Source organism: Dipodomys ordii, unplaced genomic scaffold, assembly GCF_000151885.1.
Source record: "Dipodomys ordii isolate 6190 unplaced genomic scaffold, Dord_2.0 Scaffold68, whole genome shotgun sequence".
Taxonomy (NCBI): Eukaryota; Metazoa; Chordata; class Mammalia; order Rodentia; family Heteromyidae; genus Dipodomys; species Dipodomys ordii.
Genome location: NW_012267284.1, coordinates 4,100,365 through 4,114,424, shown reverse-complemented (window position 1 = coordinate 4,114,424; position 14,060 = coordinate 4,100,365). Strand labels below are relative to the sequence as shown.

Sequence of the window (14,060 nt, the reverse complement as noted above, 5' to 3'; positions counted from 1 at the left end):
GACTGGAAGGCTTGGTTCCCAGAGGGTGGTGCTTTGGGGAAGTCATTGGATCATATGGTTGATAATCACTTTCATGAGTTCACAATGATTTCACAGCTGACTGAGCAGCTAGGAGGTAGGACCTGATTGGAGGAAGTAGGCCACAGGGGGCAGCCCTTGAGGGGTAGATAGATCTTGTCAACAGGCACTTCCTGTTCCCCCTCTACTTCCTGGCTGCCATGAGGTGAGCAGCTCTGCTTTATCATGCCCTCCTGTTGCCATGATGGATTGACATAAGCCACAAAGTAGACCTTTCTTCCTTTATGGTGGTTTTCTTAAGCATTTTGTCACAGCCAAGAAAGGCTAAGAGATTGGTAGCTTGACATGGGTGACATGGGAGCAGCAGCCCTGTGGAAGTCATTGCTGCTGTCCCTCAGGGACCTGGCCAAGGCAGGTGCTGCCTGGAGGGCCTCTGGAAGGAACCAAGTCAAAAAGATGGGGTGGAACAAAGCAGTTAAGTGGGAAGAACAAGTAGACCATGTGGGGACCTTAGGAAGCAGACGAGGAGTCTGGCTTAGTGTGGACCAGTTAGCAAAGCAGGTGAGCAGGTCTCTGGACTGGCAGGAACCTGCTGGTCTTGGGAGGGTCTGTGAGGCATGGCCTCCTACATCAGCAGGGCACAGGTTTGGTGTGGAAACAGTGCAGTTGCTTGTTCTGCTCAGCAGAGATGAGTGAGGTCATATGGACCCAGTAGAGCCTGGCAGATGTGGCAGGAGGTGGGGATGAGTGCTTGATCTTTCCCGAGCAGCTTCCTAGTCACTTTGGGGGTGTCAGGGTCCTCATCAACACAAACCCAGAACACTTTTGTGAAAGCTGGGGAAGGGAGTTGAGGCAGAAGTGCCTACCAGGGTGACCAGAGCACCAAGAGGGCTCACGCCAGCTTCCTTCCTCACCTCCTTCATTGGATTTAAGGTCAGAATTGTCTTCCAAGTGGCAAGTTTAGTTCTTCACTCATTGCAATGCTCTACACTAGATTAAAAAGATTCTGGCAGTACTGAGGTTTGAACTCAGGGCCCCACACCTGTTAGAGAAGTGCTCTATCACCTGAGCCAGGTCCCTAACTCCTTTTAGATTTTGTTATTTTTCAGGTAGGTTCTTGTATTTTTGCCCAAGCTGACTTGGGGCCATGATCCTCCTACCTCTGCCTCTGACATAGCTGAGATTATAGGCATGTACCACCATACCCGGCTGTATTCTACAGCTTGTAATAATGTAGCATCGGTTCCACATTTTGCTTCTGGAGAGTCTTGACAACAACAGGGAGGGCCAGACAGTGGCCCTGGACACCAGAGGCACAGCACACAGAGGGAAAGAAACTGGATCAAAGCAGCTCCCAACCACCGCTTCAAGCATTTCTCATCAGCCTGCTGGAAGCCCTCCTGTCCTAGTTTCCCCTGGGCCTCTGGATGTGGCCATAACCTTGGCACCAGCAGGTTGAGTCAGCAGCTGAGCTGAGGCCTTGCAGTGCATTCCAGGGGCTGCGGTGGCAGGTTCCAGGGTGAAGCCCAAGGCCGTGGACAGGAACTAGCAGACAGGAGCCTGCCACACCTTCACTTGGGTCAGCTCCATAGCTATGTTAACTGGCAAATCAGGCATCAGGCTCTCCGGGCTGGGATGAGAGCAAACCTGTATGCTGAGTGCCAGATCCTGAGCCTGGAGCTGGGCAGGTATTCACAAAGACCAGTTACTAGGAAAACACTGACTATGTACCTGTCCACTGGGGACACAGAACTGCACATAAGAGAGAAGGTGCCTGCCTTCTAGGAGCTTCCACTTACTGAAGATTCTCTGTGCAACACTGGCCCAGTTCCATGACTTCTCTGAGCTGTATTTCAAGCCTTTAAAGCGGGGTGCTCACCTATCTGAGAGGGTAGGCAGATGATTAGAGGTTATGCTAGATGGGTGTGATAGGATACTGCACCTGGTTCCATGTCTGGCTCCTTGGAATCCTGCATCTCTGAAGTGAAGGTCCCATCCTCCTGGGATGGGACTATGGCCCCACTATGGCGGCAACCACTCAAGCCACCCCTCCTCCCATCCCCCCCCCACACCCCCCCCCCCCCCCCCCCCCCCCCCAGAGGTAGGCCTACCTCTCTTCTCGGTGGTGATGACCGTGGCCTCCAGCGGCTCCCCCCAGCCCTGCCTCGTCTTGGCAGACAGCCTAAAGATGTACGCAGACTCTGGGGCCAGCTCCGTGGCTGTGAACTGTCGCACTGTGGCGCCCACCTCCACGGTGGTAAATGTGTGCGGGCTGCTGCTGGCCAGGCGGTAGGCAATCTGGTACCCTGCAGGTGGGACCCAGGCAGCGATGGAAAGGAGAAGAGAGGCAGGGAGAGGAGAGGAGAGTCTGCTTAGCCATTTGTTCCTTCACTTGACTGCAAACCTGAACCCTTCCCATACCATAATGACTTGTGGGATTAGAAACCCAAACATGGTCATCTGTTTCTTCTCTGTTTCTAGAGGTGGCTGTGGTAGGAATTGAAAGGGTGGTCACTTCCCATCCATGTTGATGAATGGAACTTGTTTCACTCTTCATCTTTCATCGGAACAGGATGTGAAAAGTTTCATCTCTCCTGAGCACGCTGTATGCTGAGAGAATGCATAGGAACCAGGGCTCCAGGTTGCTTTTGTGTGTGTGTGTGTGAATCTGCAGTGAACCCTGGCTGTGGCTGCTCTGCACCTCCACCACCCTTCCATGATGAAGCCCCTCTCCTCAGGCAGGTAGGAGAGGGAAGTTCTTTAAAATTTCCCAGCCTGCAGCAAGCAGGAAGGCCAGACTTCCCTTATGCATTCTCCTACTTTTGGCCTTCCCAGGTTGCCTGGTCTCCCCCCTCCCCAGAGTATAGATCCCTCCTCACCCAAGACCACGCTGAGCTCTTAGGAGGCTCCAATTTAAATAATTATCTCCTTCTTGTCAGTCAATTGAGGAGAGGCCAGCTGGGTCTAAATGTCTCTCCTAGTATCTAGGTTGTGTGTGTGTGTGTGTACACATATTAGGGCTTGAATTTGGGGCTTGGGCACTGTCCCTTAGTTGTTTTGCTCAAGGATAGATAGCTCTCCATTATTTGAGCCACATCTCAGTTTCTGGCTTTTTGCTGGCTAATTGGAGTTAAGAGTCTCATCAACTTTTCCTGCCCAGACTGGCTTAGGTTTGTGATTCTCAGACCTCCAGCCTCCTCAGTACCTAGGATTACAGGCTGAACCTATAATCTGGTACCTGGCTTCTTCTAGACTCTTGACAATTAAGGGTTCAAACTCCTCCAGACAGGCAGTCCCATGCCCACCCACCAGCATCTGGAGAGGCCTGGCCAGCGTTCCAGACCCAGCCTGGAACACTGGTGCCAGGCGCTGCCTCTTCTGAGCTCAGAGACCACATATGGTCCATCTGTTGATTAAAACCAGAACAGATAGGGTGCTGTGACTTCCAACAAAAATTAATGGCAGCCCAACTGTTCTTGGTAAACTGGGCAGACACAGCTGGGAAATGAAATCCAGTAGAGCGGACCTGGTCCAGTGCTGGGCAGCCTGTGAGTGGTAGCCACCTGCAGCAATGGAGAGCCGCGTCCCTCCTGATGGCCTGGCTCATGCCACACAGCTTGTCAGGTGTCCTGGCCTCAGCTCAGCGAGGTGCCTCGGCTTCCCTGGCTGTTCCTTATAGCTGGCCCTGAACTCCAGGGTGCCTAATTACACTTGGTGCTATTTCCCTGACCTTGCAGCAAGCCCTCTCCTGTCCCTGGCTCACAGGACGCTGACCTTAGACCCCTGAATTGCCATCACTGCTGCTCCTGCCCAACTGGCCTTAGGTAAGAAACTGGTACCTTCTGAGTTGCCGACCTTCTGACTTTCTGACAAAAGACTGTACCTAGAAATGGCCAGCCAGTCCTCCCAGGCTGACTGTTTCTCTGTTCTCCCCATGCTCAGTTATGATTGCAGGGGGGTCTTTAGTTTGGGGGCCCCAGGATGCAGAGTATTCTGAAATGAGGAAGATAATGTCACCGCAGTAGCTGCTGTGCACCCACTGCATGCGAGAACCCCCGGCCGTCTTCTGCACCCCTGCCACACAGTGGGGGTGGCCCGAAGTGGCCAAGGAAGTGGGTGTGGGCTTGGAGGGTTGCATGCCTACCCACACCTATCTTCCATCACAGTCTCTTGTTGGCTCTTGCTTGGTCTTGACCCTGCAACTTTGTTCCTCCCATAAGTGGGGGGGGGCGGGGGGGATCCTAACAGAAGCAGTGGTATGTGGAGGCTGTGGCATTAGAGCAGGCATGGCTGGATGGGAATCGCTCTGTCAACTCCCCATACTGTGATGTGACCCATGGCTAAGTTAAGTGAGATGGAGACCACAGATGACATCACAGGCCACTGGGGCCCAGCTACAGGCACAGCACTCCTCACCTTCCATGTGATCATAAAACAGTGACACTAGCTGCTCTCCACTTGCTACCATTGGCAGAGGCCCTCTCCCCAGGAGTCCGGGTATCCTGGAGGTCTCTTCTGGTTATGCTCATAGTTATTATTTCATTCTGAGGCTCCCCAGTTCTCCCACACAGTGTTGCTGCCACGGTGACCCCAAGTTGGGATGGTGACTATCGCTGTAGTAATGGAGGGACACAAGGAGACTTGACCTCCTGGTGTGGCCCCACCCTGGAGGAGCTGGGTAGAAGGTTTACCCTCCCTCTCCCAGGCTGGAACAACACTCAACTTTGCCAGACAGATTGACTTAGCCACATCGGGCCTGCTCCATTGGGCCTAGCCCAGAGCAGCCGACTCTAGTAACCATAATTGCAGCTACTTGGAGGCAGATGCAGGAGAATCTTAAGTTTGAGGCCAGCCAGCGCCTCTATCTCAAAACACAAACAGAGGACTGGGGTGTGGCTCAAGTGGAACAGTGATTGCCTATTTATGAAAGAAAGGTCCTAAAGAATTTCCCAGGAAGTCTATTATCTTCTAAGGAGTTCCTGCTTCTTGAGGGGAGGCAGGAAGGAAAATGAAGGTCTGCTTACTCGGTCTGCTTTCTGGGCATCTTTCTGGGGGTGATCTAAGGGGGCACAGGAAGAGCCTTAGGAAGGTGCTCCACTCTTCCCTGCAAACCCAGCCACCAGCCTCCTGCCCCGTGACTTGCTTCTCTTATCAGTATCTCTCTGGGTACCTTTGCTTGACTGGATGCAGGTTTTTCCTTCTCAGGCTCTGGAAGGTCTATCGTCATCTGTTTTTGGCCCTTCCAGTTCGTACCCTGAGAGTTAGAGCCATTTACTCAGTGTCGGGCTCCTTCAGACAGTGTCTAATGGCTCCTTCCCAGGAATGCGTCTGGAATGACCAAGTTCCCATCTTCTTTCAAGTGCCTTTTCTGTCACACAATTTTGGCTTCTCATATTACTGCTTTTATTTCTCCTCACATTTGCCTTTATGCATTTAAATACACTCATATTCTCTATTATCTGGGTTTTAAACTCTTGAATTGTATGTTTTGGGACTGGCCTACTGCTATGTGATGGAAATGGGGGTTTTCTGGGTGCCCTCCTCTGGCTGTCGTGAGTCACGTGATGGTTCTCACGTTGCTATGGTGGGAAGCATGTGCCCTTTATGGTTCAATTGGGTTTGGGGTGCTCTCACACAGGTGAGACCAAGACTGGGAACTGGGAGTGTCTGTGCTAGGGCAGGGGACACCTGGAAGTGAGGTTTCTGCTGAGCCCAGCCAGTGTCACACTTCTGTCTGTCCCGCCAGTCCTGCAGAGCTGGCTGTGATTATGCTACTCACTAGAAGACCACACCGCCTCTCAGCTAGCAGGCCAAGCTAACGAAGTATTATTTACTCTGAGGAGCAGAACATGATTACAGATGCAATTTGGTTATTGTTTAATCTTTATTATTTGATCAGGTTTTTAAAAAAAATATCTGCTGAGATTCTCCAGTTGCTAAAGGTAATAATCTGGTGAAGCTCAGATTCTATGGAAAGGCATGTCTTTGTGAATTGCAGGAATGGAGATGAGGTGGGAATTATTGTAGCCAGATCAGACTTCTCCTTTTCTTCTCCCCTCCTTTTCTTTCTTCCTTTTTTTTCTCCTCCAAACTGAGGATGAAACACAGGATGTTCTGCTACTTAGTGATTCCTTCAGTTTTTATTTTATTATTATTACTTTTTGGACAAGGTACTGTTAACTTCGCCTGGGCTGGCTTTGAATTCATGATCTTCTGCTATTCACCTCTTGAGTATCTGAGATTATAGGCATGCATTACTACCTGATTCTCATGGGACTGATTTATTTTTTTGGGGTACTAGGATTTGAACTCTGGCTTTGCAGGCATTCTACCACCTTACTTAGACACCCCCCCCCCGCTCCCCGCAGCCCTTTTTACTTCAGTTATTTTTGGAATAGGATCTCTGCTTGGCCATCCTAGACTGCAGCCCTTCTACTTTATGCTTCTTATGTAGCTGAGATGACAGGTGCATACCTCCCTGCCCACCTAGTGGTTGAGCTGGGGGCTAGGGTGTCAATAATGTTAGTCTAGCCTTGAACCACCATCCTTCTACTCCTTGCCTCCCAAGTAGCTAAGATTATAAGTGTGAGTTATCATGCCTGGCTGGGAACACTTCATTTTCTTATGTACAGGGTTTTAAAACTTATCATCTACATGTGGGGTTTCCATTTTACTCATCTACACAGAATATCAACAATTTTTCCTTAAGCTGAGAGCTAGTGGCTCATGCCTGAAATACCAGTTACTGAGGAGGCTGAGATATGAGGATCACAGTTCCAGCCTGGGCAGGAAAGTCTGTGAGGTTCTTATCTCCAATAAAGAAAAAAGCCAGTGGGCTGGGAAGGTGGCTCAGTGGTAGAGTGCTTGTCTTGCATACTTGAGGCCCTGGGTCCGATTCCTCAGCACCACATAAGTAGAAAAAAAAAGCCGGAAGTGGCGCTGTGGCTCAAGTGGTAGAGTGCTATCCTTGAGCTGAAGAGCTGAGAGACAGTGCCCAGGCCAGAGTTCAGACTCCACGACCGGACCAACCCCCCCAAAAAAAGAAAAAAGCCAGAAGTGGTGATATGGCTCAAGTGATACAGCCCTAGCCTTGCACAAAAGAAGCTCAGGGACAGCACCCAAACCCTGAGTCTAGTCCCAGGACCTGCAAGCGTATGCATGCTTGTACACACACACACACACACACACACACACACACACACACACACACACACACAATTTTCCCTTCAGAAGCTCATGTTTTAATGGTGGCTTAGCACAGTCAAACTTCTCTATCAGTGGATTTTGCATTCTTTATTCAACAAACTAAAGATCAAAAGTATCCAGAAAAGTTATACTTACTGAACCTATGTAGACTTACTATTCCTTAAAGAAAATAATGTAACGGCCGGGTGTCGGTGGTTCATGCCTGTAATCCTACCTACTCAGGAGGCTGAGATCTGAGTATCACGGTTCAAAGCCAGCCCAGGCAGGAAAGTCCGTGAGACACTTATCTCCAATAAACCACTAGAAAACTGGAAGTGGTGCTGTGGCTCAATCGGTAGAGCACTGGCCTTGAGCTGAATAGCACAGGGACAGCGCCCAAGCCCAGAGTTCAAGCCCCACGACTGACAAAAAAAAAAATAAAAGAAAATAATGTAACAACTATGTACTGAGTATTTTCACTATATTTGATATGCTAAGTCATCAAGAAATGTTCTAAAGAAGACAGGAGGACAGGAACAGGTTTTAGATCATTGTCTTGAGCATGTGCAGGTGTGGGTATCCACAGGTACAGGGCAATCTGTGTGTCTGTCCTTCCTTGCATGTCACCACCAGCATTGGCTGCAGGTCTGCCTTTGACCCCTGACCTCTGGCATGGGAACAGAGAAAGGACAATATCTACTTGGTGTGGCCCTGCTGAAGACTTAGTAGCTAATGCATGGAAACTGCAAGGCACAATGTCATCATTCCTAACCACAGGAAATCTGGTTATTATTTTCTATTTTCTGATCAGTTTCCACGCTGAGCCAAGGGGACAAAATTCCTCAGCCCCGGGTTCTGTTTGTACTTTCATCTTAAATAAAGATGCTGTCGTTTTTCATCCGTGCAGGTCTGATGAGCCTAAAGATGAATACTGATCTTTCACTCTGGCACGTTTAAAAGACTTACTTACTGGCTGGATTACATGAGTCTTTCTCCATGCATACCTGGCAAAAGAGGCCGCTGTGTAACCGGCCTGACATTTTCAGAGAATAATGATAGACGGCAGTCAGAGACAAGAGCGTTTTCATGAAAGAGGCTGCTTAGGTAATTACGGCCACAGCCAGGTGAAACATTAGCGTGCTGGATTTCAGCAGGCAAGGTCAGGGGCCGCGGTGTGTGCGGGGAGAGAATGGATATGCTGAATCAATAAGGAGGCGCAGACTCAGCCAGGGCGAAGCCCTGTTTTTAAGGTGATGGGTGAATTATGATAATACAGACATTCAAAGGAGCAAGGCCACGCAGGAGGGGACATTGATCCGAAGCAGAGATTAAAACATGGAGTGGGAGGCCTGGGCTGCCTTCTGAATCTGCCTGGAAGGTGGAGAGAGCATTGTCTGCCTAGAAAAATGGAGTTGAGAGAGGGCATGGGTTACAAGCATGAAACATGTTCCAGAATCATGCATTGTGTGAGACACAAAGAAGAGCTGCTAAGATGTGGGGACAGCCTGCAAGTCGTGTGTGTGTGTGTGTGTGTGTGTGTGTGTGTGTGTGTGTGTGTGTGTGTGTGTGTGTGTAACTTAGCTCTTTGAAACCTGGTGCCCAAGAGCTGGCACATATGCCTGAGGTGGACAAACCTTCAGAGACACTGATTCAAAGCTGTACTCTTACATGGCAACAAAAGAACAACTGTCTGTGAGCTGACCTGATGCTCAGGTCTTCAGAGCAAGGCTACTAGCCAGGACTAGCAATGGTGACCCTGAGTGTCTGATGGAAGGTGGTGACAACTCCACAGTCATCCATGAGGTGGGCAGGGACACAAGCAGCCGAAGAGCCTGGGCAGCCTGCAAGCCCTGTTCAATGTGTGCATGGCTGCTAGCGTATAGTGCATCCATATGAAGGTTGGGAGTGGAGGAACATAATGACAATGGGGCCAAATAGGGAGTCTGTAAATGTGAATTACTTCAGCTGAGTGCCTGATTCCCACCAGAGTCCCTTGGCAAAAAGCTCAAGGTGAATGTTAGCCCTAGGTGGGTAGGAAACCTCCTGATGGAGGTGAGCAGGAGCAGAATATGGGGTATGTGGCCAGGGCAGCTGTGTGGTTCTGAAGGGTGCCTGGTGAACAGCCTGGCAAATAGGGAGAGACATTGTCTGCAGGCTCCTCTGTTGGTCTCCCAAAGGAAGGTCTGAAACGCTAAAAATCTCTCCATAGTAAAATATCTGTGCAAATAAGCAAGTGTTTTTTTCCCTCTCCAGGTGCCTGCTGGTGTTTCATGCTGTTAATCTCCTTTGGAAATGCAAGAACATGTTTAGATATAGATTACAAAAGCGTGAGGCTCAGAGGTGTTTACACACTCAGAGAGGGGGCATTGATTCAAGGTCTCTCTGGATGTAAAGTGAGTCACACAAAGAGATGGTTTTCTTTCCACCCTCTGAACTCCAGCCTGAAGCTTTAGAAATTGTTTCCCCCATCTTTCTTGCAGCTACTGTTTGGTGTGCTGGCTGTAATCATATACAGGTGACAGGTTACCTAGACAACATCTATTACAACCAAATACCATTAGAGCAAAAGAGGCTCGAACTCCTGCTTTTGTGTATTACAGGTAGGTGGATCTGGCACTGGTTTAGCATCTGTTGTGCTCTTGTTGGCTTCCCCAAGTGTTCCAATAGTACTTGTGTCTTAGTGGGCTTTTGTGGTTTCAAGTAATCTCCAGTCTCCTGTTCCCATAATCCTCTGTCCCAGGGATTTTTAGATCAGAATCTGAACATCAGGGACATTTCTAGGTTTTTCTTCCTCTTCTTGAACCCTCAGCTCCAGTAGACAGAGGGATGGAGAACAGATCCACACATGCACCGAGGTGTATGGTGTAAGAGGGAGACAGGATACTGTATGTAGGGACACTGAGGGGCAGGCCTCGAGCCACAGGTGACCAATTACCTGTGTTTCCTCTCAGAAAAGCAAGTGTAGAAGATATCCTAAAGAACACATGAGATTTTTCTTTTCTTGTTGCTGGTACTAAGGCTTGAACTCAGAGTCTGTGAGGCTTTATTGCTGGTTTTGTACCACTTGAGCCACAGGTCCACTTTTTTTTTTGCTGTTTAATTAGAGATAAGAGTCTCCTGGACTTTCCTGCTTGTGCTGGCTTTGTGCTGTGGTCCTTATATCTCAGCCTCCTGAGTATCTAGGGTTACAGGTGTGAGGCACTGATATCTGGCTGTAAATAAGATTTAAAAGTGAGCCCATTCAAGAATGTTGGGAGGAGGCACAGTAAACTTTTAGGAAGTGAAGGAAGGGGTGGTATCATCTAAAAAAAAACAAAAGAAATATACTCATTACCCAACTTAGGGAAATGGTCCCCACTGTATAACACCCTAACAATAATAATAAAATTGTACTTATTTTTTGTCAGTTGTGGGGCCTGAACTCTGGGCCTAGGGACTGTCCCTCAGCTCTTCAGCTCAAGACAAATGCTTTACCTCTTGAGCCACAGTACCACTTGTGGCTTTTTCTGCTTGTGTGGGGCTGAGGAATCTAACCCAGGGCCTTATGCATGCAAGGCAAGTACTCTACCACTGAGCAATTTTCCCAGCCCCTAAAATTGTATTTTTTTTTTTTGGTCCGGTTGTGGGGCCTGAACTTTGGGCCTGGGCGCTGTCCCTCAGCTCTTCAGCTCAAGGCCAGCGCTCTACCACTTGAGCCACAGTGCCACTTCCCGCTTTTTTCTTTTTGCTTATATGGTGCTGAGGAATCGAACCCAGGGCCTCATGCATGCAAGGCAAGCGCTTTACCACTGAGCCATCTTCCCAGCTAAAATTGTATTTTTAAAAAGTAAGCCCGCTGTCCATGTAGACAGAGATTAAGGCCGGACTGGGGAGCCAGATGACTCTTTAGGAGCAAAGTGAAGTGTCTGTCGGGTAGAGACGCACATGAAGGGTGTGGCAGAGACTCTGGGCAAAGGAGTCACAGTGGTTTAACCTTCCTCACCACAGCTCAGGTAGAAATTTTATTAGAAAAATCCATTCATGGGTTCATGGGGTGTTACTGAATCATCAGGACAGTGGATCTGTTCTTTATTTTGAAGTCAGGGCCTTGTAGCTTGCTCTGCTGGTGCCGAGCCATTTCAGTCATACCATTCCCCCCTCCCCGCAACCCATTTTGCTTTAGTGATTTTTCTGGATAGGGTCTTGAGTTTTTTGTCTGAGGCTAACCTTGGACTGTACAGATCCTCCTATCTCTATCTCCTGCATAGCTGGGACATCCTCAGGGTCTCACTAACTTGAGGCTAGCCTCAAGCTGGGAACTTCTCAACTAGCTGGGATTACAAGCATAATAAGCCACTGTGCCTGCCAGATTAGTGCTGTAGGAAAAGCCAGTCTGACCAGGTCTCTTGCATGAGCCCTGTCACCATACAATGTCCTGTATGGCACTGCGTGACCCTGCAGGTCCTTGATAGCAAGAACACTGCCATTACATGAAGCCCCCTCTATCTCAGACCCCCTGGAATTCAGAGAACCTGGATAAAACTTTTATTCCAATGAAATCTGGTTGTGCTATGTACTTAACTTTCTATAATTCTTTATAATTCATTTTTAAGTCTCATTATTTACTTTTCAGGGTGTCTTTGACATTTGTTTTTCTGATTATAGAAATACTCTGAACTTGGGGAGGAATAAACCATTTTCTCTTTATAAAGTATCTACTAGCCTGTGGCATTTAGTTGTAGCAACAGAAAGCACAGCAAGGAGACATCTGCATATATCTTACAGGATGAGCACAGGTCCCTGGAAAAAGGGAGAGAGGGGAAAAAAGGAGAGAGAGGAGCAAGGGAGAGAGAGAAGGAGATCAAGAGCACCTCCCCAATCATGTTTGCAGGGAAGCACAAGCAGGGCAATGCCAATCAGAACACTAAGTCACCTTTGTGAGAAACTGCAGTTGAAACACACACTGTGCTCCTCCATGTCACTTGCAGTTCTAGCCAAACCTAATCCCTAAGGTCAAACACAGAGGTTCTGGAGAGGTAGGATGGGTGGAAGACCAGTGAATGGGGTGGAGGACCAGTGGGTATGCAGGACAGCAAAATGGGGACAGGGGACCTGGCTTCTCCTCGGAGAACTCAGATCTATGAACTCCTGGGGCTGCAAGTGACAGGTCAGAATGCAACACTCTGCACCTCTACAGATAGTGTGTGTGTGCGGTGCATGATGCCTGTGTATCAGGTGTCTAACCCTGCTTGTTCTAGGAAAGGCTGCCACCAGGAGCACTGGGCCTGCCTGAGCCCAGCCAGTCCCTCTGCCCTCTGTGAGGTCTGACTATAGCTTGGGGCCCACAGCTCCTTCTCAGCCAGTGTACCTCTGACCTGCTCACATCACCAGGAGCACATTCTCCAGCCCCCTTGTGCCAGTGACAGCAAGAACTTGTGATTCTAAAGGTCTCCTAATTCACAAATGCTGAACTTGTAGCATCCGGTGGTTCTGGAAGTCTCATGCTGGAAGGTGGCAGTGAAATGAGCCTTGGGGGTGAGGGTGGAGGCTCTAGGAGCATTCCAGGCCACTGAACACAGCGAGTGCAAGCTGCATTAAGTACGTACCAGCCCCTTCGTGCTCTCTCTCTCTCCTTCTCCCTCCCTATCCTTCCCTCCCTCCCCTCCCCCTCTCTCCCTCCTCTTTCAACAGAGTTGCCATCTCCAAGGGAAAGGTGATTCAATCATTTTCTCTGCCTGAAGTATGTGGGTGACTCCCTGTTGTTTTCAACATAGGATTTTAACAAGGCTTTTTTTTTCTTTTTGCTTATGTGGTGCTGAAGAATCGAACCCAGGGCCTCAGGCATGCAAGGCAAGCACTCTACCACTGAGCCAACTTCCCAGCCCTTCAACATGGGATTTTAAGCACACACACACACACACACACACACACACACACACACACACGAGACACTTTGTTCAAACCAACTCTTACATGCCCAAGACAAAAAACAGGTAAAATGGGTGACTTTTAATACTTGTTAATTAGGCTTAGATTGAAAACTATACCAGAAACAGCCTAGAACGGAAGCTTCCTGAGCCCAGCTTCCTGGAGGTCAAGGCCTGAGTAAATGTTCTGGTCTAGAGCCCTATGCTGGGGCTCCAGTTGGGGCCTTTGTCTTTGAACACCCAGCTGACCTTAGGACACACTCTGTAGGGCACAGGAGGACACTCACTCACTGCCCCGCCTGGAGATAGGCCTGGATCTGCCCGGCCTCCCGTGAGCAGTATCTTCCGTTCCAAGCCAGAACTCACCACTTTCCCCTCTCCCATGGCTGTGGAAGTCAGTTATCTTCCCAACTCAGCCAGGAGTGGCCTGCGGGGCATTTGGTGACTCTGCCTTCTGTCACTACTTAGCACCCAATGTTCACCACTGGTGTCACTGCCTCAGTGGGGCTGAGGACATATGGAGGATGGACAAGTCTTCCTTCTGCTTCCCACCATGCACCCTGGCATATATAGCTTCCTCAGAAATAAACAGAGGAGTGGATGCTAGTTGTGAATATGATTTGCTGCCTTTGGGGAGCTGGGGAAAATTAAGATTTTTTCATCAGTGCTATGAGAGCTGCTTCTCTAAATGGAAAGTGAATGGTCAACAAATTTCCTGGAAGCCGAGGCCTACATTTCGCCTCCATTGCTCAGCTCAAGCCTTGTAACACAAGAGAGTTGTTCCCAGCAGCACGGAGCAAGGACTGGGCCTGTGCTGGTCATGAAAAACTAGTCTTCTACCTCATCAGCACAGCCTGGAGCGGAAGGAAAGTTGGTTACAAATGGCACTGCCATGGACTATGAACCAACAAAAGAAATTCTGGGTTAGTGGAATGCAAATTTCATTCCACA

The 14,060-nt window shown here is 49.1% G+C and overlaps 1 protein-coding gene across 1 annotated transcript in view; it reads right to left on the bottom strand.

Moving 5' to 3' along the window:
• Sdk1 (sidekick cell adhesion molecule 1) overlaps positions 1–14,060 on the bottom strand; it is a 485,625-nt gene that overhangs the window by 88,755 nt on the left and 382,810 nt on the right. Inside the window, exon 28 of the mRNA XM_013023384.1 lies at positions 2,130–2,324. Within this exon, the coding sequence (XP_012878838.1) occupies positions 2,130–2,324 (195 nt within the window). The remainder of the gene's footprint in view (positions 1–2,129; positions 2,325–14,060) is intronic.